This window comes from Oncorhynchus masou, chromosome 15 (genome assembly GCF_036934945.1).
Source record: "Oncorhynchus masou masou isolate Uvic2021 chromosome 15, UVic_Omas_1.1, whole genome shotgun sequence".
NCBI classification, from domain to species: Eukaryota; Metazoa; Chordata; class Actinopteri; order Salmoniformes; family Salmonidae; genus Oncorhynchus; species Oncorhynchus masou.
Window position 1 is genome coordinate 62,048,571 of NC_088226.1, and position 26,733 is coordinate 62,075,303.

Genomic DNA, 26,733 nt, shown 5'->3' on the forward strand with positions numbered 1-26,733 from the left:
GCAACCCCCACTGGGCTCCCGGGGGTAAGTAGAGCATGCCACAATAGAAGCTAGCCAGTGAGCCCACATCAACATTTACATACAATGGCAATGCAGTGCCCAACTCTGTCCTCCGGGCCCACAGCGTATGGTGGTGTCAGTGGCCAATCAGTAAATTGATAAATTATGTGCGACAGAGAAAATAAAACTGGCAGGACTGTGGCCCTCAAGGACTTCAGCACTGACAAAGTTATATGTTAAGGTGTTTTATACTGAATGGGTTTTTTAGGGGCGAGGGTGAGGCCTTACCTCGTAGTAGCTGCGCACAGCATTGCAGAAGGCCTCGTCCGCCACGATCTGTGTCTCCCCATTCAGGAAGGCCAAGAAGTGATCCTTCACCGCCTGCAGCTGCTGCTTATTAAGCTGAGAGCGAAAGGGGAGAAACAATATTAAAACAAAACAATATTATTTAAATCATATTTTTATCTAATTTTCACATCAACAAAAGATTAGATTAATTTATTTTTGTACAACTTGTATTTCCTAGTCATTGTGGTCCTTGACTTTGTTCTGTTCAAGCCATGAAGTACTCGGTGACAAAAGACTTCAAATGCTTGGAATGCGTTTGAACGGAATGAAATTATTGGTTTCAGACATCTTTTCTCTTTTCTGCAGAATTGTGTTGCTAGACAACCAATTTAACAGAGTGCTGATGGAATGATGCCTCTACGTCACTCTGACACAGCAATCAGTAGAATAAACTATTTCCCAGAAACAAATCAGAGCCAGCAAAGAAGCCCTAAAACAGTGAGGCAACAATTTCAAAAACACCATCAGTCCATATCATTCTTGTTCAGAGATTCTCTAATGATTACTATTGTCTGAAAGAAATGCTTTTGTCAACATGTTCAGTTTTAATAAGCAAGAAAATCCCCAAAAGCTTTCTCTCTCTCGCTCTGCCATCGCTTATGTATGAGGGACAAGGCAGTCTATTTGGAAAATGAAACTATTTTTTTTCCCACTGACAGCAGCACTGCAAGCAACAAAAACATAATCAAATTCATATTGCCGTTTCTCCTGACACAATGTGGACAGCCACTTATCTCCCTCCTCCAGCCCCTGGGTGGGGAACGTTATTCCGAGATGGGTTTTCCGCAACTTAAACAAGTGTTTAGCCTTTCAACTGTGTGGCTACTTGTGAGATGAGGGAATTCTGATGTACCTGTTATTCATTGTGTTTAATACTGTTCAGCGCCTACTCTTATCTCCAGATAAACACTTTTATTTGATTTTTTTCATAATTTCTTCATTTTCAGAAGGAATGCTCTGCCAAAAAAAAGGAAAACTTTGTGAGCAAGCAGAGTAATAGCCTCTTCATATAGGAAAATCATATGGGAAAAACAATACAAAATTACACGACTGGCCTCATACCTCTGTGTGTGAGTCAGGTGTGCACTCTCTTGAGCATACACATACAGTTGAAGTCGGAAGTTTACATACACCTTAGCCAAATACATTTAAACCCCTTTTCACAATTCCTTAATACTAGTAAAATTCCCTGTCTTAGGTCAGTTAGGATCACCACTTTACTTTAGGAATGTGAAATGTCAGAATAATGGAAGAGAGAATGATTAATTTCAGCTTTTATTACTTTCATCACATTCCCAGTGGGTCAGACGTTTACATACACTCAATATGTATTTCGTAGCATTGCCTTTAAATTGTTAAACTAGGGGTCAAACATTTTGGGTAGCCTTCCACAAGCTTCCCACAATAAAGTTGGGTGAATTTTGGCCCATTCCTCCTGACAGAGCTGGTGTAACTGAGTCAGGTTCGTTGGCCTCCTTGCTTGCACAAACTTTAGTTCTGCCCACAAATTGTCTATAAGATTGAGGTCAGGACTTTGATGGCCACTCCAATACTTAGATATGGTTGTCCTTAAGCCATTTTGCCACAACTTTGGAAGTATGCTTGGGGTCATTGTCCATTTGGAAGACCCATTTGCAACCAAGCTTTAACTTCCTGACTGATGTCTTGAGATGTTGCTTCAATATATCCACAATCTTCCCCCCTCATGATGCCATCTATTTTGTGAAGTGCACCAGTCCCTCCTGTGGCAAAGAAACCCACAACATGATGCTGCCACCCCCGTGCTTCACGGTTGGGATGATGTCGTCGGCTTGCAAGTCTCCCCCTTTTTCCCCTAAACATAATGTTGGTCATTATGGCCAAACAGTTCTACTTTTGTTTCATCAGACCAGAGGACATTTCCCCCAAAAAGTACAATCTTTGTCCCCATGTGCAGTTGCAAACCATAGTCTGGCTTTTAATGGAGGTTTGGAGCAGTGGCTTCTTCCTTGCTGAGCGGTCTTTCAGGTTATGTCGATATAAGACTCGTTTTACTGTGGATATAGGTACTTTTGTACCCGTTTCCTCCAGCATCTTCACAAGGCCCATTGCTGTTGTTCTGGAATTGATTTGTACTTTTCGCACCAAAGTACGATCATCTCTAGGAGACAGAATGCGTCTCCTTCCGGAGCGGTATGACGACTGCGTGGTCCCATAGTGTTTAAACTTGCGTACTATTGTTTGTACAGATGAATGTGGTACCTTCAGGCGTTTGGAAATTGCTCCCAAGGATGAACCAGGTCTACAATTTTTATTCTGAGGTCTTGGCTGATTTCTTTTGATTTTCCCATGATGTCAAGCAAAGAGGCACTGAGTTTGAAGGTAGGCTTTGAAATACATCCACAGGTACACCTCCAATTGATTCAACTTATGTCAATTAGCCTAGAAGAAGCTTCTAAAGCCATGACATAATTTTCTGGAACATTCCAATAAATTTAAAAGGCACAGTCAACTTAGTGCATGTAAACCTCTGACCCACTGGAATTGTGATACAGTAAGTGCAATTATAAGTGCAATAATATCTGTCTGTAAACAATTGTTGGAGAAATTACTTGTGTCATGCACAAAGTAGATGTCCTAACAGACTTGCCAAAACTATAGTTTGTTAACAAGACATTTGTGGAGTGGTTGAAAAACGAGTTTTAATGACTCCAAGTGTATGTAAGCTTCCGACTTCAACTGTGTGTGTGTGTGTGTGTGTGTGTGAGCACAATAACAGTCACAAGCATTGCCCAGTGGTCCTTTCAGTGCTGAAAATACTAGCTGGTGTGTGTGTGTGTGTGTGTGTGTGTGTGTGTGTGTGTGTGTGTGTGTGTGTGTGTGTGTGTGTGTGTGTGTGTGTGTGAGAGAGAGCGAGTGAACGTGAATGTTTGGAAAAGTACTCTAGAAAAGTTTGAAGCAATGCAACTTGAGTCTAACACAGGGTGACCAAGCCCTGGAGCAAGGTGTGCTGACATTGACTTTAGTGGTATCTCTACCAAACAGCATCTCTCCGCAAGGAAATAAGGGTCTGACGGAACAGATACATCATATCACGCCAGACGTCTAAACCTGGACAGAGCCTCAGACAGATAAGTACAGACATAAATTGAGCTAAAACTCAACAGGCATCATCACCTTTCAAAAGGTCTCTTCACAGTTAAGGAGTCATGATCCGTTCAGAACGCTCATGGCAAGGCTTATTATTTACTATGGGGAGATAGATGAAGACCGTATGAACGCACTCAATGCATTACACACAGATGGTAGATATACAGGGTTGCAGATTAGATGACTAGGAGAAGATTTAACAATGTTTGTATTAGGTAATTCAACGCAAGGACGGGAGTGAATTATCCAGCGTTGTGTTCATCTCCACTGAGAGTGTGTGAGAAATGCATTGTGAATGGCAGGTGGGGTGGGAGGTGTGCACTAAGGTGTGTGTGAATGCACTCTAATTACAAAGTATTTCTCTCCTCTCTCATCAGAACAATTAAGAGCTTGTTGGCAAAACCAGCAATTCCTTCTGAATAGCAGATCAATAGACAGTCGTGTGTGTGTGTGTGTGTGTGTGTGTGTGTGTGTGTGTGTGTCAGCTCAATGCCAGCCACTGAATCATTGCCCAGTTGTCCTTTCCATGCTGAAAATACGAAGTGGTGTGTCTATGTATGTACAGTGTAGAGGTCGACCGATTTTTAAATCGGCATGGCCAATTAATTAGTGCCGGTTTCAAGTTTCCATAACAATCGGTAATCAGTCTTTTTGGTCGCCAATTATGGCAGATTACATCGCAATCCACGAGGAAACTGAGTAGCAGGCTGACCACCTGTTACACGAGCGCAGAGTCAAAAGGACCTTGTGGCTGCAAGGAGCCAAGGGAAGTTGCTATCTAGCATTAAACTTCTTATAAAAAACTATCAATCTTCACACAATCACTAGTTAACTACACATGATTGATGATATTACTAGGTTAACTAGCTTGTCCTGTGTTGCATATAATCAATCCGGTGCCTGTTGATTCGATGATAAATTACAGCCTACTTCAACTTCGCCAAACGGGTGATGATTTAACAAAATGCATTCACCAAAAAAGCACAATCGCTGCATAAATGTACCTAACTATAACATCATTGCCTTTCTTAAAATCAACACACAGAAATATATATTTTTTAACCTGCATATTTAGTTAAAATAATTGTGTCACTTCTCTTGTGGTCAGTGCAAGCAGTCAGGTTTTTTTTATTTTTTTTTTACCTTTATTTAACCAGGCAAGTCAGTTAAGAACACATTCTTATTTTCAATGACGGCCTGGGAACAGTGGGTTAACTGCCTGTTCAGGGGCAGAACGACAGATTTGTACCTTGTCAGCTCGGGGGTTTGAACTCGCAACCTTCCGGTTACTAGTCCAACGCTCTAACCACTAGGCTACCCTAGGCTACCCCACTTAAAAAGATGAGAGGCCTGTAATTTTCATCATATGTACACTTCAACTATGCCAAACAAATTGGAGAAAAGAAAAATCCAGAAAATCACATTGTAGGATTTTTAATTAATTTATTTGTAAATTATGATGGAAAATAAGTATTTGGTCAATAACAAAAGTTTCTCAATGACAGAGGTCAAACATTTTCTATAAGTCTTCACAAGGTTTTCACACACTGTTGCTGATATTTTGGCCCATTCCTCCATGCAGATCTCCTCTAGAGCAGTGATGGTTTGGGGCTGTTGCTGGGCAACATGGACTTTCAACTCCCTCCAAAGATTTTCTATGGGGTTGAGATCTGGAGACTGGCTAGGCCACTCCAGGACCTTGAAATGCTTCTTATGAAGCCACTCCTTCGTTGCCCGGGCAGTGTGTTTGGGATCATTGTCATTCTGAAAGACCCAGCCACGTTTCATCTTCAATGCCCTTGCTGATGGAAGGAGGTTTTCACTCAAAATCTCACGATACATGGCCCCATTCATTCTTTCCTTTACACGGATCAGTTGTCCTGGTCCCTTTGCAGAACAACAGCCCCAAAGCATGATGTTTCCACCCCCATGCTTCACAGTAGGTATGGTGTTCTTTGGATGCAACTCAGCATTCTTTGTCCTCCAAACACGATGAGTTGAGTTTTTACCAAAAAGTTCTATTTTGGTTTCATCTGACCATATGACATTCTCCCAAACTTCTTCTGGATCATCCAAATGCTTCCTAGAAAACTTCAGACGGGCCTGGACATGTACTGGCTTAAGCAGGATGAGTCCCTGGCGGCGTAGTGTGTTACTGATGGTAGGCTTTGTTACTTTGGTCCCAGCTCTCTGCAGGTCATTCACTAGGTCCCCCGTGTGGTTCTGGGATTTTTGCTCACTGTTGTTGTGATCATTTTGACCCCACGGGGTGGGATCCTGCGTAGAGCCCCAGATCGAGGGAGATTATCAGTGGTCTTGTATGTCTTCCATTTCCTAATAATTGCTCCCACAGTTGATCTCTTCAAACCAGGCTGCTTACCTATTGCAGATTCAGTCTTCCCAGCCTGGTGCAGGCCTACAATTTTGTTTCTGGTGTCCTTTGACAGCTCTTTGGTCTTGGCCATAGGAGTTTGGAGTGTGACTGTTTGAGGTTGTGGACAGGTGTCTTTTATACTGATAAGTTCAAAACAGGTGCCATTAATACAGGTAACGAGTGGAGGACAGAGGAGCCTCTTAAAGAAGAAGTTACATGTCTGTGAGAGCCAGAAATCTTGCTTGTTTGTAGGTGACCAAATACTTATTTTCCACCATAATTTGCAAATAAATTCATACAAAAATCCTACAATGTGATTTTCTGGATTTTTTCCCCTAATTTTGTCTGTCATAGTTGAAGTGTACCTATGATGAAAATTACAGGCCTCTCATCTTTTTTAAGTGGGATAACTTACACAATTGGTGGCTGACTTTTTTGCCCCACTGTACCTGCCAGAGCCATGTTTCAGTTGCCTGACCACTCAAACTGAATTATTCCGCTGCTCTATCATTCACTATATACACACTACATGCCCAAAAGTATGTGGACACCTGCTCGAACATCTCATTCCAAAATCATGGGCATTAATATGGAGTTGGTCCCCCCTTTGCTGCAATAACAGCCTCCACTCTTCTGAACAGGCTTTCCACTAGATGTTGAAACATTTCTGCAGGTACTTGCTTCCATTTAAGCCACAAGAGCATTAGTGTTGGGCGATTAAGCCTGGCTCGCAGTCGGCATTCCAATTCATCCCAAAGGTGTTCGAGGAGGTTGAGGTCAGGGCTCTATGCAGGCCAGTCAAGTTCTTCCACACCGATCGCAACAAATAATTTCTGTATGAACCTCGCTTTGTGCACGGGGGCATTGCCATGCTGAAACAGGAAAGAGCCTTCCTGAAACTGTTTCCACAAAGTTGTAAGCACAGAATTGTCTACAATGTCATTGTATGCTGTAGCATTCATATTTCCCTCCACCGGAACTAAGGGGTATAGCCCGAACCATGACCATTATTCCTCCTCCACCAAACATGGCACTATGCATTCGGGCAGGTAGCCTTTTCCCAGCCTTCGCCAAACCCAGATTTGCCCGTCGGACTGCCAGATGGTGAAGCGTGATTATTCACTCCAGAGAACTCATTTCCACTGCTCAGAATCCAATGGTGGCGAGCTTTACACCACTCCAACCAAAACTTGGCATTGCGCATGGTGATCTTAGGCTTGAGTATGGCTGCTCGGCCATGGAAACGCATTTCATGAAGCTCCCGACAAACAGTTCTTGGGCTGACGTTGCTTCCAGAGGAAGTTTGGTTTCAATACTCACTGTCAAGTTCCAGAGTGCTGAAACACGTCAGTCCTGTTCTGTGAGCGCGTGTTGCCTACCACTTTGCGGCGGAGCCGTTGTTGCTCCTAGATGTTTCCACTTCACAATAACAGCAATGGGTGTGACTGAAATAGCGGAATCCACTAATTTGAAGCGGTGTCCACATACACTATATTTTCACAAAAGTATGTCAATATGAGACCGTAATATTTGAAGTCGTTTGTGGTGACATCAAAACAAAAAAAAGTAACATCAGCGATTGGATCATCTCTAACCAATCAGTATCAAATCCATTTTCAAAATGCCACTTTACCCACGTGTGTTCTGGCTCTGGCCCAACCCATCGGTTTCTGGGACCAATGATACGGTCTAGAACGGATTTCCATTCTAGAAATTGTCGGGCGGTATTTAACTCCAGACTCAGTGCGAGAAGAAATCAACATCCGTTGGCGTGGTACTTTTGGGCCAGAGCAAGGAGTTTGGATAGCCAGGTAAATGTTTCAGAAACAGATATAACAACCTTTCACTGTGTTACCTTGGGCACACATTTAAACACTATTAGCAGCCCCAGTTGCCAGATTCAGACATATATAACACCACTGCTGGTATTCTGGGTTTTGTGCTTCTTTCCATAAACAGCGTGACGTAGGCTGTAGAGTAGTGTCATCTACCGCTGCACGCTCCTTCTGAGAGCCATTAGGAGAGGCAATAGTGCGCTCACGTGTGATATCATCAGAGGATGCCACAAGCGGGCTCAGTCCCATCCCTCTTTCCCATCTCTCCCTAACTACGTTTCCATCCAGTTATGAGTAAAGTCTCACCATATAGAAAAAAAACAAGACAGCTGTGATGGAAACAGGACGTGTCGGTATAATTTTATAAACGCAGACAGATAATTAATTTTATGTCAAACGAACAAATTGTTAGAAATGGCTGTGAAAACACTTATGCGACATATTGATTTAATAACCATCATATGGGGTGGCAGGGTAGCCTAGTGGTTAGAGCGTTGGACTAGTAACCGAAAGGTTGCAAGTTCGAATCCCTGTGCTGACAAGGTACAAATCTGTTGTTCTGCCCCTGAACAGGCAGTTAACGCCCTGTTCCTAGGCTGTCATTGAATATAAGAATTTGTTCTTAACTGACTTGCCTAGTAAAATAAAGGTAAAATAAAATAAAAAAATGATCAGTGTAAACTTGGAGTCACGCGATGATATGGTGTGTGGTCCGTCCATTACAACTCGGGAAACTGTGCGGTTTATTAGGCTATAGATTAAATAAATTATGAATGACTTGACAGGGTGGTGAAAGTACACGTGATGAGCTTCATGCTCCTTTCCAATAAATATTATTCTGGTGGCATGATGAGCGATGCTTGACTGACGTTGCCAAATAAAAATATCCATAATAATCTCATCATGTAAGACGAGCCTACCTGAACTGTATCTGGAGCTATTGTTGGCAAATATCCATAATAATCTCATCATAATCTCATCATGTAGACGCACTGTATCTGGAGCTATTGTTGGCTAGAACACATTTGGAGTAGGCACATTTGCTATTTAACACAACAGTTGTGACAAAACTATCGGGAGAGTAAAAAATGTGATGGAAACACATCCGCAACAAGCCTGTTTGGTGGAAACAGACCTCTGGTGGGAAAATGCACATTTTCTTTATGCGGATTTTAGAATATTTGCATGAAAATCTGTCGCCAATTGAATGGAAACCAAGCTTCAGCCTCGGTCCATCTCAGTCTGTTGTACATTTCAGTGTACAAATTAATGTATAGATGTATTCACATATCCATCTATTTTTCTCACACAGGATCTTCATTTGTTGCTGAGAATTTTCCTGCAGGATTATTTTCATACTGTAGCAAACTGGCACATATTAAGATACATGCCTTAGCTCACCCGCTCTGACACATGTCTAGCGCAACAAAGCGTTTTTTCCATTTCAAATTCTTCATTCTGCAAATCCCTTACAAACCCCCTAGTAGCCTTTACCTCTGCACTCATGTTTCTCACGCCTCTCCATTTCACCATTGCTCAATCCCTCCCTCTCCATCACTATACCCACATTCTCTCCATTTTCTCAAGAGGGGACAGCAGAAGAGTGCATTTGGAAAGCATTCAGACTTCTTGACTTTTTCCACATTTTGTTATATTATAGCCGTATTCTAAAATGTATTACATTTTTTTCCCCCCCACCTCAATCTACCCACAACACCATATGACTAAGCAAAAATAAACGTTTCAAATGCATTAACAAATAAAAACAGAATTACCTTATTTACATAAGTTTTCAGATCCCTTGCTATGAGAATTGAAATTAAGCTCAGGTGCATCCTGTTTCCTTTAATCATCCTTAAAGATGCTTCTACAACTTCATTGATTGGAGTTCACCTGTGGTAAATTCAATTGATTGGACATGATTTGGAAAGGCACACTTGTCTATAAAAGGTGGGAGAACCTTCCAAAAGGACAACCATCTCCGCAGCACTCCACCAATCAGGCCTTTATGTTATGGTAGAGTTCCCAGACGGAAGCCACTCCTCAGTAAAAAAGGTACGACAGCCCACTTGGAGTTTTCCAAAAAGGCACCTCAGACAACGAGAAACTAGATGCTCTTGTTTGATTAAACCAAGATTGAACTCGTTGTCCTGAATGCCAAGTGTCACGTCTGGAGGAAACCTGGTACCCTCCCTTAGGTGAAGCATGGTGGTGGCCATCTAAGCGTCATACCCAAGAAGACTCGAGGCTGTAAATCACTGCCAAAGTTGCTTCAACAAAGTACTGAGTAAAAGGTCTGAATATTTATGTAAATGTGATATTTCAGTTCTTTTTGCTGTGTCATTATGGGGTATTGTGTGTAAATTGATGAGGGGGGAAAATTATGTAATCCATTTTAGAATAAGGCTGCAATGTAACAAAATGTGGAAAAAGAAGAGGTTTTAATACTTTCCAAATGCACTGTATAGATATGGTACTAGATATAGATAGGTTTATGTAAAGGAGGAGGATTAAGCGTTGTTGATAAGCAGTAAGGATCTGTTCTGGGACAAACCTGCTTGTGTCAGACAAAGCAGACAGAAAGGCAGGAAACTGCTCCCTCCCTGAGAAAACAATCTCTACTCTGCTTTACCTTCAGTCTGTACACACACACACATCTGTAGTATGAAAAAGGTATTCAGGTTGTTTAGTGTTTGCCAAATGCCTGTGTGCACTCTGCCCTCCCTTCTTCGGTTTCCTCTCTCCACTTCCTCTTCATTAGTCTCCCAGAGCACAGCAGGGCATGGTGGGTGGACCTGCTCCGCTACAGTCAGGACTAATTGAGTAATTGTGTGTTGCCTGTACTGCATCGGTCAGAGCTATTGAAATAATTTAAGAGGAGCACCAAGGGTGACTGTTCTATTGTGATCTGAGACACACCCTCGGGTGAGAGCAGATGCAACCATGACTAAGAGCGCACACGCGCACACACACACACACACACACACACAGCTATTTATGGAAATTGTGAAGACCAGAGGAGACAGTTTGCCTCTATCCTAGTGGAAGACCGTGATATACTAACACTGTCAAACACACATCCAAGCAATGCTGCAATGGGTTACATTTTAGTGTGAACACTTTCTTCATGGTACTCCGCGTCAGATAAGTCTTTCTTCCATTGCGCATGTAAACACATTGGCTGGGGAAACTTGTTTAAAACTTCTTCGGGATAGGGGGCAGTATTTTCACATCCGAATGAAAAGCATGCCCAAAGTAAACTGCCTGTTACTCAGTCCCAGAAGCTAGGATATGAATATGCATGGTAGTATTGGATAGAAAAAACTAAAGTTTCTAAAACTGATTAAATAATGTCTTGAGTATAACAGAACTTATTTGGCAGACGAAACCCAGAGCACATCCATCCAGGGGAAAACAATTGGTCATTGTGTTTTCCAATACTTTTCTATGAGAATCCTGATTTATTAGGGCCCAGATTGCAGTTTCTATGGCTTTCACTAGATGTAAACATCCTTTAGAAATTGTTCGTTGTTTTTCTTTTGAGAAATTAAGAAGTAGTGCTGTTCTTTGTACGTGTCACTCTGAAGGTCTCTAGTATTTTGGTGCGCGTGTTAATTTTCTTCGCTATTGGAAACTGTTTATCCAGTCTTACATTTTATAGATTATTTACATTTTAGGACACCCGAGGTTGGATTAGGAACGTTGTTTGAAATTTTTGGATCAAGTTTACAGGTAACTTAGATACTTTGTAGTCATGTTGGGCGAGTTGGAACCGGTGTATTTCTGAATCAAACACGACAAATAAATTGACTTTTTGGGGATATAAAGAAGGAATTAATCCAACAAAATGACAATTCATTGTGTCACAGACATTTGGGATTGCAAAAAGAAGAGCTTCAAAGGTAAGGCATTTATAATATCGTTATTTCTGACTTTTGTGTCGCACCTGCCCGGTTGAAAAATGATTTATGTGTTTGTATGCGGGGCGCTGTCCTCAGATAATTGCATGGTGTGCTTTCCCCATAAAGCCTTTTTGGAATGTGACAGAGTGGCTGGATTAACAAGAAGTTGAGCTTTATTTTGATGTATTACACTTATATTTTTCGTGAATGTTGAATATTGATATTTCTGTAGTTTGAATGTGGCGCTCTGCAATTTCACTAGATGTTGTCAAATCTATCCCACTAACGGGATTGGCGCTTTAAGGGATCCCTAAGAGGTTTAAGCCTGAAGGCTAAAAACAGCCTTATAGCCATGTAGAACTATTAGTGATACAGTATGTCATAAACCCTCAAAGTTCCATAATGGGGTGAAAATGGCAGCCATCTTGGTCAGGGAGAAATCCAAAACCAGAAGAGGCATAGGTGATGCATTTCCTGCTTTCAATTATGCAGGAAAATAAAAGTAAGACATGTAATGAAATTATAGTCAACCTAAAATATTGTCAAAAAATCTAAATACAGTTTATACAGGTTTTACAGCAATTTTCTGTGTAAATAGACTAAAATATATTTAAACAGACAATAATGTCTATTAGCTCTGAGTGCTATTATATGATACGATATTAGTACTTTTTGAATTTACAAACTTGTCTATCAACTGATTTGAGCCAGTGTACGGCTGTGTATTGACTTCATTGTTTGAATGGAATGTTGGCATATTGGCAGTTAATTTGAAAAATTAAAAGCAACCATTCCTATAAAAAAAAAGTCTGGCTAGCTAGCTAACACACATACAGTGCAGAAAAATACTTCACATTCATTGTTTTACACAATATCTTATCCCAGTACTGGCAAACCATGGTTGACCAACTCCCTGACCAACATGGCTGACCTTTGGACAATCATAAGACACTTCATGTCCATCTTAGTATTCTAATTCCTAAATCTATGTATACACGTATAGGTCGTTATCAAGAAAATGTCACAATATGGTGCAGAGTTTGATTTGGCTGCTGGGGGCAAGGAAATACCCAGCTCCGCTAAAACCATTACTTCTGTAAGGCAGTACAGAAAACGTCAGTACAGAAAAAGTGGAGTCGCAATTCAATGGCTCAGAGACGAGATGTATGGGGCAGGGACTCCAGACAATCATGGATTAAAAAGGGAAAAACAGCCACGTGGCGGACACCGGCGTCTTGCTCCCGGACAAGCTAAATACCTTCTTTGCCCACTGAGGATAACACTGTGCCACCAACGCGGCCCGCTCCCAAGGACTGTGAGCTCTCATTCTCTGTGGCCGATTTGAGGAAGCCATTTACAGTTGGATCCTAGTAAATTTACATTTAATCCTAGTAAAACGTCCCCGTTTTAGGTCAGTTAGGATCACAACTTTAAGAATGTGAAATGACAGAATCACAGTAGAGAATTATTTATTTCAGCTATTATTGGGTGAGTGAAGTTTACATACACTAAATTAGTATTTGGTAGCACTGCCTTTAAATTGTTTAACTTGGGTCAAACATTTTGGGTAGCCTTCCACAAGCTTCCCACAATAAGTTGGGTGAATGTTGGCCCATTCCTCCTGACAGGGCTGGTCTAACAGAGTCAGGTTTGTCGGCCTCCTTGCTTGCACACGCTTTTTCAGTTCTGCCCACATTTTTTATAGGATTGAGGTCAGGGCTTTGTGATGGCCACTCCAATACCTTGACTTTGTTGTCCTTAAAGCCATTTTGCCACAACTTTGGAAGTATGCTTGGGGTCATTGTCCATTCGGAGACCCATTTGTGACCAAACTTTAACTTCCTGACTGAGGTCTTGAGATGTTGCGTCAATATAACCCACATCATTTTCCTTCCTCATGAGGCCATCTATTTTGTGAAATGCACTAGTCCCTCCTGCAGCAAAGCACCCCCACAACATGATGCTGCCACCCTTGTGCTTCACGGTTGGGATGATGTTATTCGGCTTGCAAGCGTTCCCCTTTTTCCGCAAAACATAACGAAGGTCATTAAGGCCAAACAGTTCTATTTTTGTTTCATCAGACCAGAGGACATTTCTCCAAAAAGTACAATCTTTGTCCCCATGTGCAGTTGCAAACCATAGTCTGTCTTTTTTATGGCAGTTTAGGAGCAGTGGCTTCTTCCTTGCTGAGCAGCCTTTCATGTTATGTCGATAGAAGACTCATTTTACTGTGGATATTGATACTTTAGTACCCGTTTCATCCAGCATCTTCAGAATGTCCTTTGCTGTTGTTCTGGGATTGATTTACACTTTTCACACCAAAGTACATTCATCTCTAGGAGACAGAACGCATCTCCTTCCTGAGTGGTATGACAGTTGCGTGGTCCCATGATGTTTATACTTGCATACTATTGTTTGTACAGATGAACGTGGTACCTTCAGGCGTTTGGAAATTGCTCCCAAGGATGAACCAGACTTGGAGGTCTACAATTTTTTGTCTGAGGTCTTGGCTGATTTCTTTTGATTTTCCCATGATGTCAAGCAAAGAGGCACTGAGTTTGAAGGTATGCCTTGAAATACATCCACAGGTACACCTCCAAATGACTCAAATGATGTAAATTAGCCTTGGAAACTGTTTTATGGTCTCCTAACCAATTGTGCTATTATGTGGGGGGTTTTCGATAGTTGTAAAGTATTTTGTACATAAAGTTTCTGCAACCGTATCTTACGTCAGAAAAGAGCTTCTGGACATTAGGACAGCGATCACTCACCTCGGATTAGACAGATTTCTTCAACAACAACAGCAGTAGCAGCAGCAAGCAGGACTCACATGATATTCTCCAAACAACCCACAGGGCAGATGATCTTCGCATGTTTTCACTCACGAGACTCCCAGTTACACAACAAAATGTTCCTTTTGTTCCATAAAGATTATTTTTATACCCAAAATACCTCAGTTTGTTTGTCACGTTATGTTCAGAAATCCACAGGAAAGAGCGGTCACGACAACGCAGATGTATATTCCAAATAATATCCAATGTCCACAGAAACATGTCATATGTTTTTTTATAATCAATCCTCAAGTTACATATATATACATATATATATATACACATATATACACATATATATACATATACACATATATATACATATACACATATATATACATATACACATATATATATACATATACACATATATATATACATATACACATATATATATACATATACATATACACATATATATATACATATACATATACACATATATATACACATATATATATACATATATATACATATATATATATATATATATATAAAATGATAATTTATCAGAGTGTGTAGCTTTTTTAATAACAGCGGGAAAAACAATGTCCACTTTACTCAGTTGCGCAAAACTCAGAGCCCCCACCTGTCCACTCACGCAATGTGATCCTTCACGCTCATTTTTCTAAATAAAAGCCTGAAACTATGTCTCAAGACTGACACCTTAGGGAAGCCATAGAAAGAGGAATCTGGTTGATATCCCTTTAAATGGAGGATAGGCTTGCATAGGAACAGAGAGGTTTCAAAAATAAAAGCACTTCCTGATTGGATTTTCCTCAGGCTTTTGCCTGCAATATCAGTTCTGTTATACTCACAGACAATATTTTTACAGTTTTGGAAACTTTAGAGTTTTCTATCCTAATCTGACAATTATATGCATATTCTAGCTTCTGGGGCTGAGAAATAGGCAGTTTCAAATGGGTACGTTTTTTAGCCAAAAACAAAAATACTGCCCCCTACACGCAAAAGGTTAAGTTTGCTGACGACAACAGTGGAAGGCCTGATCACTGACAATGACGAGACAGCCTATAGGGAGGTCAAAGAACTGGCCGGGTGTTGACAGAATAACAACCTATCCCTCAATGTAACCAAGACTAAGGAGATGATTGTGGACTACAGGAAAAGGAGCACGTACCCATTCTCATCGACGGGGCTGTAGTGGAACAGGTTGAGCGCTTAAAATTCCTCGGTGTCCACATCAACAACAAACTAGATTGGTCCAAACACACCAAGACAGTTGTGAAGAGGGCACGACAAAGCCTATTCCCCCTCAGGAAACTAAAAAGACTTGGCATGGGTCCTGAGATCCTCAAAAGGTTCTACAGCTGCAACATAGAGAGCAGCCTGACTGGTTGCATCACTGCGTGGTACGGCAATTGCCCTTCAGAGGGTAGTGCGTACGGCCCAGTAGATCACTGGGGTAAAGCTGCCTGCCATCCAGGACCTCTACACCAGGCGGTGTCAGAGGAAGGCCCTTTCAAAGACCCCAGCCACCCCAGTCATAGACGGTTCTCTCTACTACTGCATGGCAAGCGGTACCAGAGTGCCAAGTCTAAGACAAAAAGGCTTCTCAACAGTTTTTACCACCAAGCCATAAGACTCCCGAACATGTAACCAATGGTTACTCGGACTATTTGTATTGTGCCCCCCCAACCCCTCTTTTACGCTGCTGCTACTCTCTGTTTATCTTAAATGCATAGTCACTTTAACTATACATTCATGTATATACTACCTCAATTGGCCTGACCAACCAGTGCTCCTGCACATTGGCTAACCGGGGTATCTGCATTGTGTCCCACCACCCGCCAACCCCTCTTTTTATGATTCTGCTACTCTCTGATCATCATATATGCATAGTCACTTTAACGATACATACATGTACATACTACCTCAATAAGCCTGACTAACCAGTGTCTGTATATAGCCTTGCCACTCTTTTTTCAAATGTCTTTCTACTGTTGTTTTATTTCTTTACTTACCTACACACAAACATACCTTTTTTTGGCACCATTGGTTAGAGCCTGTAAGTAAGCATTTCACTAAGGTTTACACGTTGTATTCGACGCACGTGACACAAACTTTGATTTGATTTGAGAAGCTTCTAAAGCCATGACGGAATTTTCTTGAAAACGGGACATGGTTCCCAATGGTTTTAGCGGAGCTGGGGGACAAGGAGACCCCCGGGTCTGCTAAAACCATTGAGAACCAGGCAAAACAATTGCTCTGTACCTTTTTATTGTTATCTACCTATATTCATAGATTGCAACTATGTCACAACAGTTCTGAGTGTTCTCAACCGGAGTGGCTGCCATATTGATGTCCGAAAGAAGAGTCGCTTTTACGAAATATACAGCTCACCTAAACTGATGAATTTTTTTTATAAAATGTGTTTTCTGCATTATTATGCATTTTGCATGACACTTCAACATTCTATGGCAGCCATGTTAGCCTCCATTAACATTACATGCGGAATACTTAAACAATGCTATGTAACTGAATGTCTCAAAATGGAACAATATTCAAGAAGGTGGCCTAATGCGCTCACACACACACGGTATTTTCCTTTCTATTGTTCAGGACATTTAATGACAACAAATGAGTAGCCTAGTGGGCTTTTAAACAACATTATTGGGTGAATTTTAATAATATAAGTAATGATGATGTGAGAGCAGCTTAGTACCTTCCACAAAGTGTTGCTCGCCAAAAAGGCACGTAAGCAACACACACACACACTCTTCTCCACCCCTCTCTTGGTGACAGCGTGTTGACTGCACCACATTTAGAGCGTGACGTCTCCCGGCATCGTCATGGCAACATCAGTTCCACCGCATGACAAGTATCGGCTTCTCTAGACCAGAGCGCTAACAGCTGCTTATTGGGAGTAATGCATATTTTCTCCATATGTGAACAATCATACAGGTGAGAACTACAGTAGACATTCTCTCACTTAGTGACACACACTGTATGCGCACAGATGTAATACAACATTGATACAAAAGAGCCTTAAAGCGCTTCAAATCCCCCAACGTCTGCTTTCGGTATGTCTTTAGGTATTACACTGCACAAGCACACACAATAATCATACCAGCCAATCTGCGGTAGCCTTGTGTTGGAAGCACTCAAGTCAGACAGTTCCAATCCCTGAAATCAGTCAATCCACACCAAGGATTTTCCCTTTCAGCAGGGAAATAACACTGACAGTCTGCCACCAGATAGGGGAGATGCTGTATGAAGGAAAACAAGCATTCAATGTAGTAAATCCTGGTGAACAAGATACAAAATCGTGCCAGAAAGATGACACCTGTGGCCTTAGGAAAGAACACACCCTGTAGTTAAATACTACACCTTCCGCCTGCTTTGCAAAACAAACTACTAAGACTAACTGACAATCTGTTTTTGAAAACACACTTAGGCCTAATGCGCCTTTAGCTATTTCAGAATCCATTCTAAATAGAACAAGTATTGACATTCACATTGTTAGGCATCATTCAAATACATTCACGAAGTTCAGTATTCCAATGCACTTTGAATACTAGATCATCCATCTAGAGACTTAAAGGCTAACACACACACACACACACACACACACACACACACACACACACACACACGTTGTGAACCTCCCCCAACTCTGAGCAAACAGCTGATCTGAGAGTTACAGTGCCTTCAGAAAGTATTCAAACCCCTGGACTTCTTCCACATTTTGTGTTACAGCTGAATTTAAAATGGGCCTACACACAATATCCCATAATGTCAAAGTGGAATTAATGTTTAGAACATTTTACAAATTAAATAAAAAGCTGAAATGTCTTGAGTCAATAGGTATTCAACCCCTATGATATGGGCAAGCCTAAATAAGTTAAGGAGTAAAAATGTGCTTAACAAGTCACATAATAATTTACATAGACTCACTCTGTGTGCAGTAATAGTGTTTAACATGTTTTTGAATGACTACCTACCTCATCTCTGTACCACACATACGGTTATCTGTAAGGTTCTACAAATGTGTTCCAAAGCCTGACAAAGAAGGGCGCCTAGTGGTTTCTCCTTTAAAAGTTGCGTCATACTGCGGGACACTCTGCGTGCTGCTGCAGCATTCTGTGGCACGTCACTCCATTCTTAGCTATTTCTTCTGTTAATGCAAGTTATTGCTAGTTTGACCACCAGAGGGCATATTTGAGAAACATTTGATAATACCAATAGGGAGTACTAAAACCTTTTTTGTAATAACATAGTGTTTGGGATTGATTTTAGAAAATTTGGCTTAATTTGATTAATATTATGGTGTTTCCATTCAGAGAAATTGCCTGTTTGTAAATTCAGACAGTTTTCCTCTCTTTTTTTTCTTTTTTTTAACCTTTATTTAACCTCTTACATCTATGGGGGCGCTATTTCATTTTTGGATGAAAAACGTTCCCGTTTTAAACAAGATATTTTGTCACAAAAAGATGCTCGACTATGCATATAATTGATAGCTTTCGAAAGAAAACACTCTGACGTGTCCAGAAATACCAAGATATTCTCTGTGCGTGCCCTAGAACGTGAGCTTCAGGCAAAACCAAGATGAGATGGCATCCAGGAAATGACAAGGATTTTTGAGGCTCTGTTTTCCATTGTCTCCTTATATGGCTGTGAATGCGAGAGGAATGAGCCTGCCCTTTCTGTCGTTTCCCCAAGGTGTCTGCAGCATTGTGACGTATTTGTAGGCAGATCATTGGAAGATTGACCATAAGAGACCACATTTACCAGGTGTCCGCCCGGTGTCCTGCGCCGAAATTGGTGCGCAAAACTCAGCTGCCAGTATTTTTCCATGCGATACAGAGAGGAAAGCAAGCTTCCACAAACTGCATATCAATGAAGAGATTTGTGAAAAAACACCTTGAGGATTGATTCCAAACAACGTTTGCCATGTTTCGGTCGATATTATGTAGTTAATCCGGAAAAAGTTTTACGTTGTAGGTGACTGAATTTTCGGGTCGTTTCGGTAGCCAGACGCAATGTAGAAAACGGAACGATTTCTCCTACACACAGACGCTTTCAGGAAAAACTGCGCATTTGGTATGTAACTGAGAGTCTCCTCATTGAAAACATCAGAAGCTCTTCAAAGGTAAATGATTTTATTTATTTGGTTATCTGGTTTTTGTGAAAATGTTGCATGCTAAATGCTACTCAAAATGCTATGCTAGCTTTGCATACTCTTACACAAATTAGTCAATTTCTATGGTTCAAAAGCATATTTAGAAAATCTGAGATGACAGTGTTGTTAAGAAAAGGCTAAGCTTGAGAGCAGACGCATTATTTTCATTTTATTTGCGATTTTCAGAAATCGTTAACGTTGCGTTATGCTAATGAGCCTGAGGCTTTAGTCACAAACCCGGATCCGGGATGGGGAGTTTCAAGAAGTTAACCAGGCAAGTCAGTTAACCTGTTGAAACTCTGGGGGCGCTATATCATTTTTGGATAATAAGACGTGCCCGTTTTAAGCTCAATATTTTATCACAAAAAGATGCTCGACTATGCATATAATTAATAGCTTTGGAAAGAAAACACTGACGTTTCCAGAACTGCAAAGATATTCTCTGTGCGTGCCCTAGAACGTGAGCTACAGGCAAAACCAAGATGAAACGGCATCCAGGAAATCAGCAGGATTTTTGAGGCTCCGTTTTCCATTGTCTCCTTATATGGCTGTGAATGCGAGAGGAATGAGCCTGCCCTTTCTGTCGTTTCCCCAAGGTGTCTGCAGCATTGTGACGTATTTGTAGGCATATCATTGGAAGATTGACCATAAGAGACCACATTTACCAGTTGTCCGCCCGGTGTCCTGCGCCGAAATTGGTGCGCAAACCTCAGCTGCAAGTATTTTTTCATGGAATTCAGAGAAGAAAGCAGGCTTCCACGAACGATATCAATGAAGAGATATGTGAAAAAACACCTTGAGGATTGATTCCAAACAACGTTTGCCATGTTTCGGTCGATATTATGGAGTTAATTCGGAAAAAGTTTGACGTTGTTAGCCAAATGTGATGTACAAAACGGAGCGATTTCTCCTACACAAAGATTCTTTCAGGAAAAACTGAACATTTGCTACGTAACTGAGAGTCTCCTCATTTAAAACATCCGAAGCTCTTCAAAGGTAAATGATTTTATTTGGTTATCTGGTTTTTGTGTAAATGTTGCATGCTAAATGCTACTCAATGCTAAGCTAGATAAGCATACACTTACACAAATTAGTGAATTGCTATGGTTCAAAAGCATATTTTGAAAATCTGAGATGAGTGTTGTTAAGAAAAGGCTAAGCTTGAGAGCAGGCACATTATTTTCATTTTATTTGCGATTTTCAGAAATCGTTAACGTTGCGTTATGCTAATGAGCCTGAGGCTTTATTCACGATCCCGGATCCGGGATGGGGAGTTTCAAGCGGTTTAAGAACAAATTCTTATTTTCAATGACGGCCTGGGAACAGTGGGTTAACTGCCTGTTCAGGGGCAGAACGACAGATGCCGCACTGGACGTTCGGGCCGAGGAGTAGGGTTGATTTGAGCGTTCTGGCCTTGCAACGGCAGTCAAGCACCCAAGCTAATGTTGGCTAGCTACTTCCAGACACAAATGAGACCACTAACCATTTTACTCACCCTAGCAGAGCTGGTAAGGCAGTTTTAGTGTTAACCAGAGCTTTGGTGACTGTAAATGTCCTGCTGGAAACAATTTAAATTACGCTTTTTTCCCAACGTTTACTGACACAGGCCATATTCAACGGGTGATGAGCGCTCGTAAAGTAATTTCTATGTGCTCTGGTACACTCAGAGTGCTCTGAAATCCCGTGTAGAAAGTAGGCTTTTGTGGAGCGATGGGTAACGATGCTTCGACGGAGGCTGTTGTCTATGTGTGCAGAGGGTCCCTGGTTCGGGCCCAGGTAGGGACGAGGAGAGGGACAAAAGCAAAACTGTTACACGGGTACCATTTTAAAATCAGGAGAATCTCCTCTGTAATTATGTAAGTCTGGGCAGCGAGCTCATTTGTCATCGATCACTAGACCAGAAATAGTCTAAAGTTTTTATTTTTTCCCTACTTTTTCATTACGCAGACAAAAGCACAGTTGACACCATCGAGGTGCGGATGTTTACTTTCTACACAAGTTGTTTTTTTTCCAGTTTTGTCAGAGGAACAGATTGTAGTGGTAAAATAGATACATTTAATGGAATTCTAAGCATCACTCCAGTCAAAACAGGTTCTGCGAACATTCGACTCCATTAATTTGCTATGGGCTCGTGCTAGTGTTCCAGTTTAGCCAACGTTCTTAAGCCGTTTTTCAGCCTTTGGTGAATTTTGACTGGTTCTTTTGTCCAGCTTATAGATCGCCAGAGTGAAAGTACCCGAATGTCCATTGCGAAAGCACAACAACTATACCATTTTGCTAAGCGAAGAATGATGAGAATAATCAAGTCAATAAACATTGGGTAGTTGGCCTATAGTTAATAGTGGCAAGTTTGATGTATAACTACTAACGTTGGGTAGATAGCTAACATACCGGTACATACTGCTGTAATGATATGCTATGTGATTCGGCAGGACAACATAGCTAACAAATTGTCAGCCAACATAACGTGTAAGGTAACTTATTTGAAAAGTCATTACTTTATTACATTGAGTAGCAAGCTGCCCCTTGGTCATTAGGGCAAATCTGGTCTGTGTTGTGGGGTGGGGGGGTGGTGGTTCACACCGAGGTCGGCTATTAGACTTTTCTTTAGTAAAGGTTGAATTGTCTATTGTTCAGCTATTAGCCCTCCCCAACTTGAAACAAATTGTGGTTCCCATCGCATTCCTTTCCCTCTTCCACACGTCATCATTCTACTCCTGAGTGGCTCGCTTGTGAGCGTGTTGGCAGGATATGGCAGAAACTTCGGTTGTGCGTCAAGAATTCTGCATACAGTAGCATGTTAGTATGAAGGTGTGGTTATTCACAGGCAAATTGTTATATGCTATGGGGGTACATTTGTCGAGAGCAAAACCTTCATTTTCAATCAAAAATAGTTGTTCTGAAAGCAACATTTTTCAGACACAAAAGGAAGTCAAAGAGGACACCTACGAAGATGGCATCTCAGGTAAGCAGCACTGGGCTGTATTGACATTTCCTAAATGTGACATCTGCTGCTTTAGATTAAATAGTCATATCGCAGTTATTGTTTTCATATCTATAAAAAAATAAGCCGTTGTGACATGGGTGTGACATGGGTTTATTTGTAGTGTGTTTCGTCTTGGGGTTGTGTGGGGTGTATAGATTAGTCTATGGCTAACAAACCACGTTGCCTTTTCGTCCGATCCTTGTTCCACCTCTTCGTCAGAGGAGGAGTTGGAAGAAAGCCGTTACAGAATCACCCACCACAAACGGACCAAGCAACGTGTCAACAAGCAGGAGCCACAGGAGAAGCAACAAAGGCAGCAACAGCGATCACAGGACTTCTGGACTTGGGAGGAGATATTGAACGGAAAAGGACCCTGGGCACAGCCTGGAGAATATCGCCGTCCCAAGGAAGAACTGGAGGTGGGGAAAGCGGAGAGGCGCTGGTTTGAAGAGGCAGCGCGGCGACGCGGTTGGAAGCCCGAGAGTCAGCCCCCAAAAAAATATTGGGGGGAGGCTAACAGGGAGTATGGCTACGTCAGGTAGGAGACCTGCGCAAACTCCCTGTGCTTACCGGGGGGCTAGAGAGATCGGGCAGGCACCGTGTTATGCTGTGGTGCGCACGGTGTCTCCAGTGCGGGTGCATAGCCCGGTGCGTTCTATTCCAGCTCCGCATATCGGCCGGGCTAGATTGAGCGTCGAGCCAAATGCCATGAAGCCGGCTCTACGCATCTGGTCCCCAGTGCGTCTCCTTGGGCCAGCTTACATGGCACCAGCCTTACGCTCGGTATCCCCGTTTCGCCTGCATAACCCAGTGCGGGCTATTCCACCATGCCGCACTGGCAGAGCGACCGGGAGTATTCAACCAGGTAAGGTTGGGCAGGCTCGGTGCTCAAGAGCTCCAGGGCACCTGCACGGTCCGGTCTACCCAGTACCACCTCCACACCCCAGCCCTCCGGTGGCAGCTCCCCGCACCAGGCTTCCTGTGCGTGTCCTCGGCCCAGTACCACCAGTGCCAGCACCACGCATCAGACCTACTGTGCGCCTCGCCTCTCCAGCGCTGCCGGAGCCTTCCTCCTCTCCTGTGCTGCTGGAGTCTCCTGCCCGTTCAGAGCTGCCAGTCTGCGTGGAGCAGCCAGTCTGCGTGGAGCCGCCAGTCTGCGTGGAGCCGCCAGTCTGCGTGGAGCCGCCAGTCTGCGTGGAGCCGCCAGTCTGCGTGGAGCCGCCAGTCTGCGTGGAGCCGCCAGACTCTTCCAGATCCGCCAGCCAGCCAGGATCTGCCAGCCAGCCAGGATCTGCCAGATCCGCCAGCCAGCCAGGATCTGCCAGATCCGCCAGCCAGCCAGGATCTGCCAGATCCGCCAGCCAGCCAGGATCTGCCAGATCCGCCAGCCAGCCAGGATCTGCCAGAACCGCCAGCCAGCCAGGATCTGCCGAATTCAACAACCTGGCTGGGCTTCCTCTCAGTGCTGGGCTGCCCCTCTGTCCCGGGCTGCCCCGAGCTGCCCCTCTGTCCCGAGCTGCCCCGAGCTGCCCCTCTGTCCCGAGCTGCCCCTCTGTCCCGAGCTGCCCCTCTGTCCAGTGGGTTTCTGGGTGAGGACTACTAGGCCATGGTCGGCGGCGAGGGTAGACAATCCTAGGACGCGAGGAGGGGGGACTAAGACATTCATAGAGTGGGTTCCACGTCCCGAGCCGGAGCCGCCACCATGGACAGATGCCCACCCGGACCCTCCCTATTGTTTTTGTTGTGCGTCCAGGAGTCCGCACCTTAGGGGGGTTCTGTCACGCCCTGGTCTATATTTATTATGTTATCTTCATTTATTGGGTCAGGCCAGGGTGTGACATGGGTTTATTTGTAGTGTGTTTCGTCTTGGGGTTGTGTGGGGTGTATAGATTAGTCTATGGCTGCCTGAGGCGGTTCTCAATCAGAGTCAGGTGATTATTGTTGTCTCTGATTGGGAACCATATTTAGGTAGCCTGAGTTTCACTGTGTGTTTGTAGGTGATTGTTCCTGTCTCTGTGTTTGTTGCACCAGTCAGGGCTGTTTCGGTTTTCGACGTTTGTTATTTTGTATTGTTCGTGTTCTTCTTCATTAAAGATGTATCGAACGAACCACGTTGCATTTTGGTCCGATCCTTGTTCCACCTCTTCGTCAGAGGAGGAGTTGGAAGAAAGCGTTACAGAAATGGCTGACACAGAGGGCCCCTCATGATCATAGGTGAGATGTCACTTGGTCGGGTCAACAGGAAGTATTATTAAAGAGATGTTATACATTGAAATACAGACAGACGTCGTAGTCCCAGAGTTAATGATCCAAGGTCAGTTTTGCATTTCACCTCCTGATGTAAGATGACTGACCGAGTTAGAATTTAAAAAACAAGGCTTAATCATGCTCTCTCTCTATCCATTATCTATCCAGCTTTTTTCCAGATGCCCCTATTCAATCGGAAAGGGGATTCAGAGAAATGACTTTACCCCAGTTCTCAGCAGTCCAATCCCTGTACCTTTTGCAGAACATCAGTCTGTCCCTGATGTTTTTCCTGGAGAGAAGTGGCTTCTTTGCTGCCCTTTTTGACACCAGGCCATCCTCCAAAAGTCTTCACCTCACTGTGCGTGCAGATGCACTTACACCTGCCTGCTGCCATTCCTGAGCAAGCTCTGTACTGGTGGTGCCCCGATCCCGCAGCTGAATCAACTTTAGGAGACGGTCCTGGCGCTTGCTGGACTTTCTTGGGCACCTTGAAGCCTTCTTCACAACAATTGAACCGCTCTCCTTGAAGTTCTTGATGATCGGATAAATGGTTGATTTAGGTGAAATCTTACTGTGAAGCCCTTTTTGTGCAAAGCAATGTTGACGGCACGTCTTTCCTTGCAGGTAACCATGTTTGACAGAGGAAGAGCAATGATTCCAAGCACCACCCTCCTTTTGAAGCTTCCAGTCTGTTATCCGAACTCAATCAGCATGAGAGGGATCTCCAACCTTGTCCTCATCAACACTCACCTGTGTTAACGAGATAATCACAGACATGTCTGCTGGTCCTTTTGTGGCAGTGCTGAAATGCAGTGGAAATGTTTTGGCGGGTTCAGTTCATTTGCATAGCAAAGAGGGACTTTGCAATTTATCTGATCACTCTTCACAACATTCTGGAGTATATGCAAATTGCTATCATACAAACTGAGGCAGCAGACTGTCATTCAGAAAAGACTGTCATTCTTAACTTTTGGCCACGACTGTATGTACATTGAAGTACAGATTGAAAATGTATTTATAATAATACAATTATCATAATTATTATGCATTCATAACATCTGAATAATGAACTTCTTTCAATAAAGCGTTTCACATTCTGCACTGGTTGAAATGTATTAGTATTACATTGAAATACTATCCTGTGTCCTCAGATTAATGCAGCTGAAGGGAGTTAGATATGCATTGTTTTTTTCTGTATATATGAATTACAAATCAATCATGTTTATAGTCCATTGTGTAGTTACAAAGTATAATCATTGATGTCCCGGGAGCAGCAAACACTGTTGAAGTGTACAATTGTAATACATACATGCATACACAGCATCATTCAAATAATGGAGTTTGATATTCTTTTTCAGTCATGTCTCAGAGATTCATACCTGAACCACAGCTTTATTTGCCAAGGAAGAGTACATGTAAGAGTACATGTGAATATATTCAATGTACAGGCTACAATGTGGGAATCTCATGCGTGGTAATAACTACAGTACATAACTACAGTACATGTGTATATAGGACTTGCATCATTGGCACAATCAAGTCATTATATTCTACCTCTATCCATAGGCTTCATTAATGCCATTCAGACTTGAAGTTGATACAACAACTATGATAATGGAGGTTCATAGATTGGTATGAATATTAGTTCAGAACGTAACGTTTTAGGGTCCATACACAGATCGGCTACATACTGTAGCTAGCTACAAATCCATAGGCATAGTTATTTGTTATCCTCCACTACACAATAAGCAAGTAAAGCGTTAGCTAGCTATGTTACTTCAGCTGCATTGCAAGGCAAGTTTACACAATTGTACATTCAATTTGCAGTAAATGCTTTAGCTAGCTAGATTCTTTATATCCACTGTTTCACAAGACAGCCTGGTTTGCTGGTTTCCTCAGGAGCCCCTACAACATTAAAACAGGAATTACAAATTCATTCTC

General features: G+C 42.5%; 1 protein-coding gene across 3 annotated transcripts in view; it reads right to left on the bottom strand.

Moving 5' to 3' along the window:
* cadps2 (Ca++-dependent secretion activator 2) overlaps positions 1–26,733 on the bottom strand; it is a 281,294-nt gene that overhangs the window by 222,344 nt on the left and 32,217 nt on the right. For all 3 annotated transcript variants that reach the window (XM_064989950.1, XM_064989949.1, XM_064989951.1), the window contains exon 2: positions 289–402. In XM_064989950.1, the coding sequence (XP_064846022.1) occupies positions 289–402 (114 nt within the window). The remainder of the gene's footprint in view (positions 1–288; positions 403–26,733) is intronic.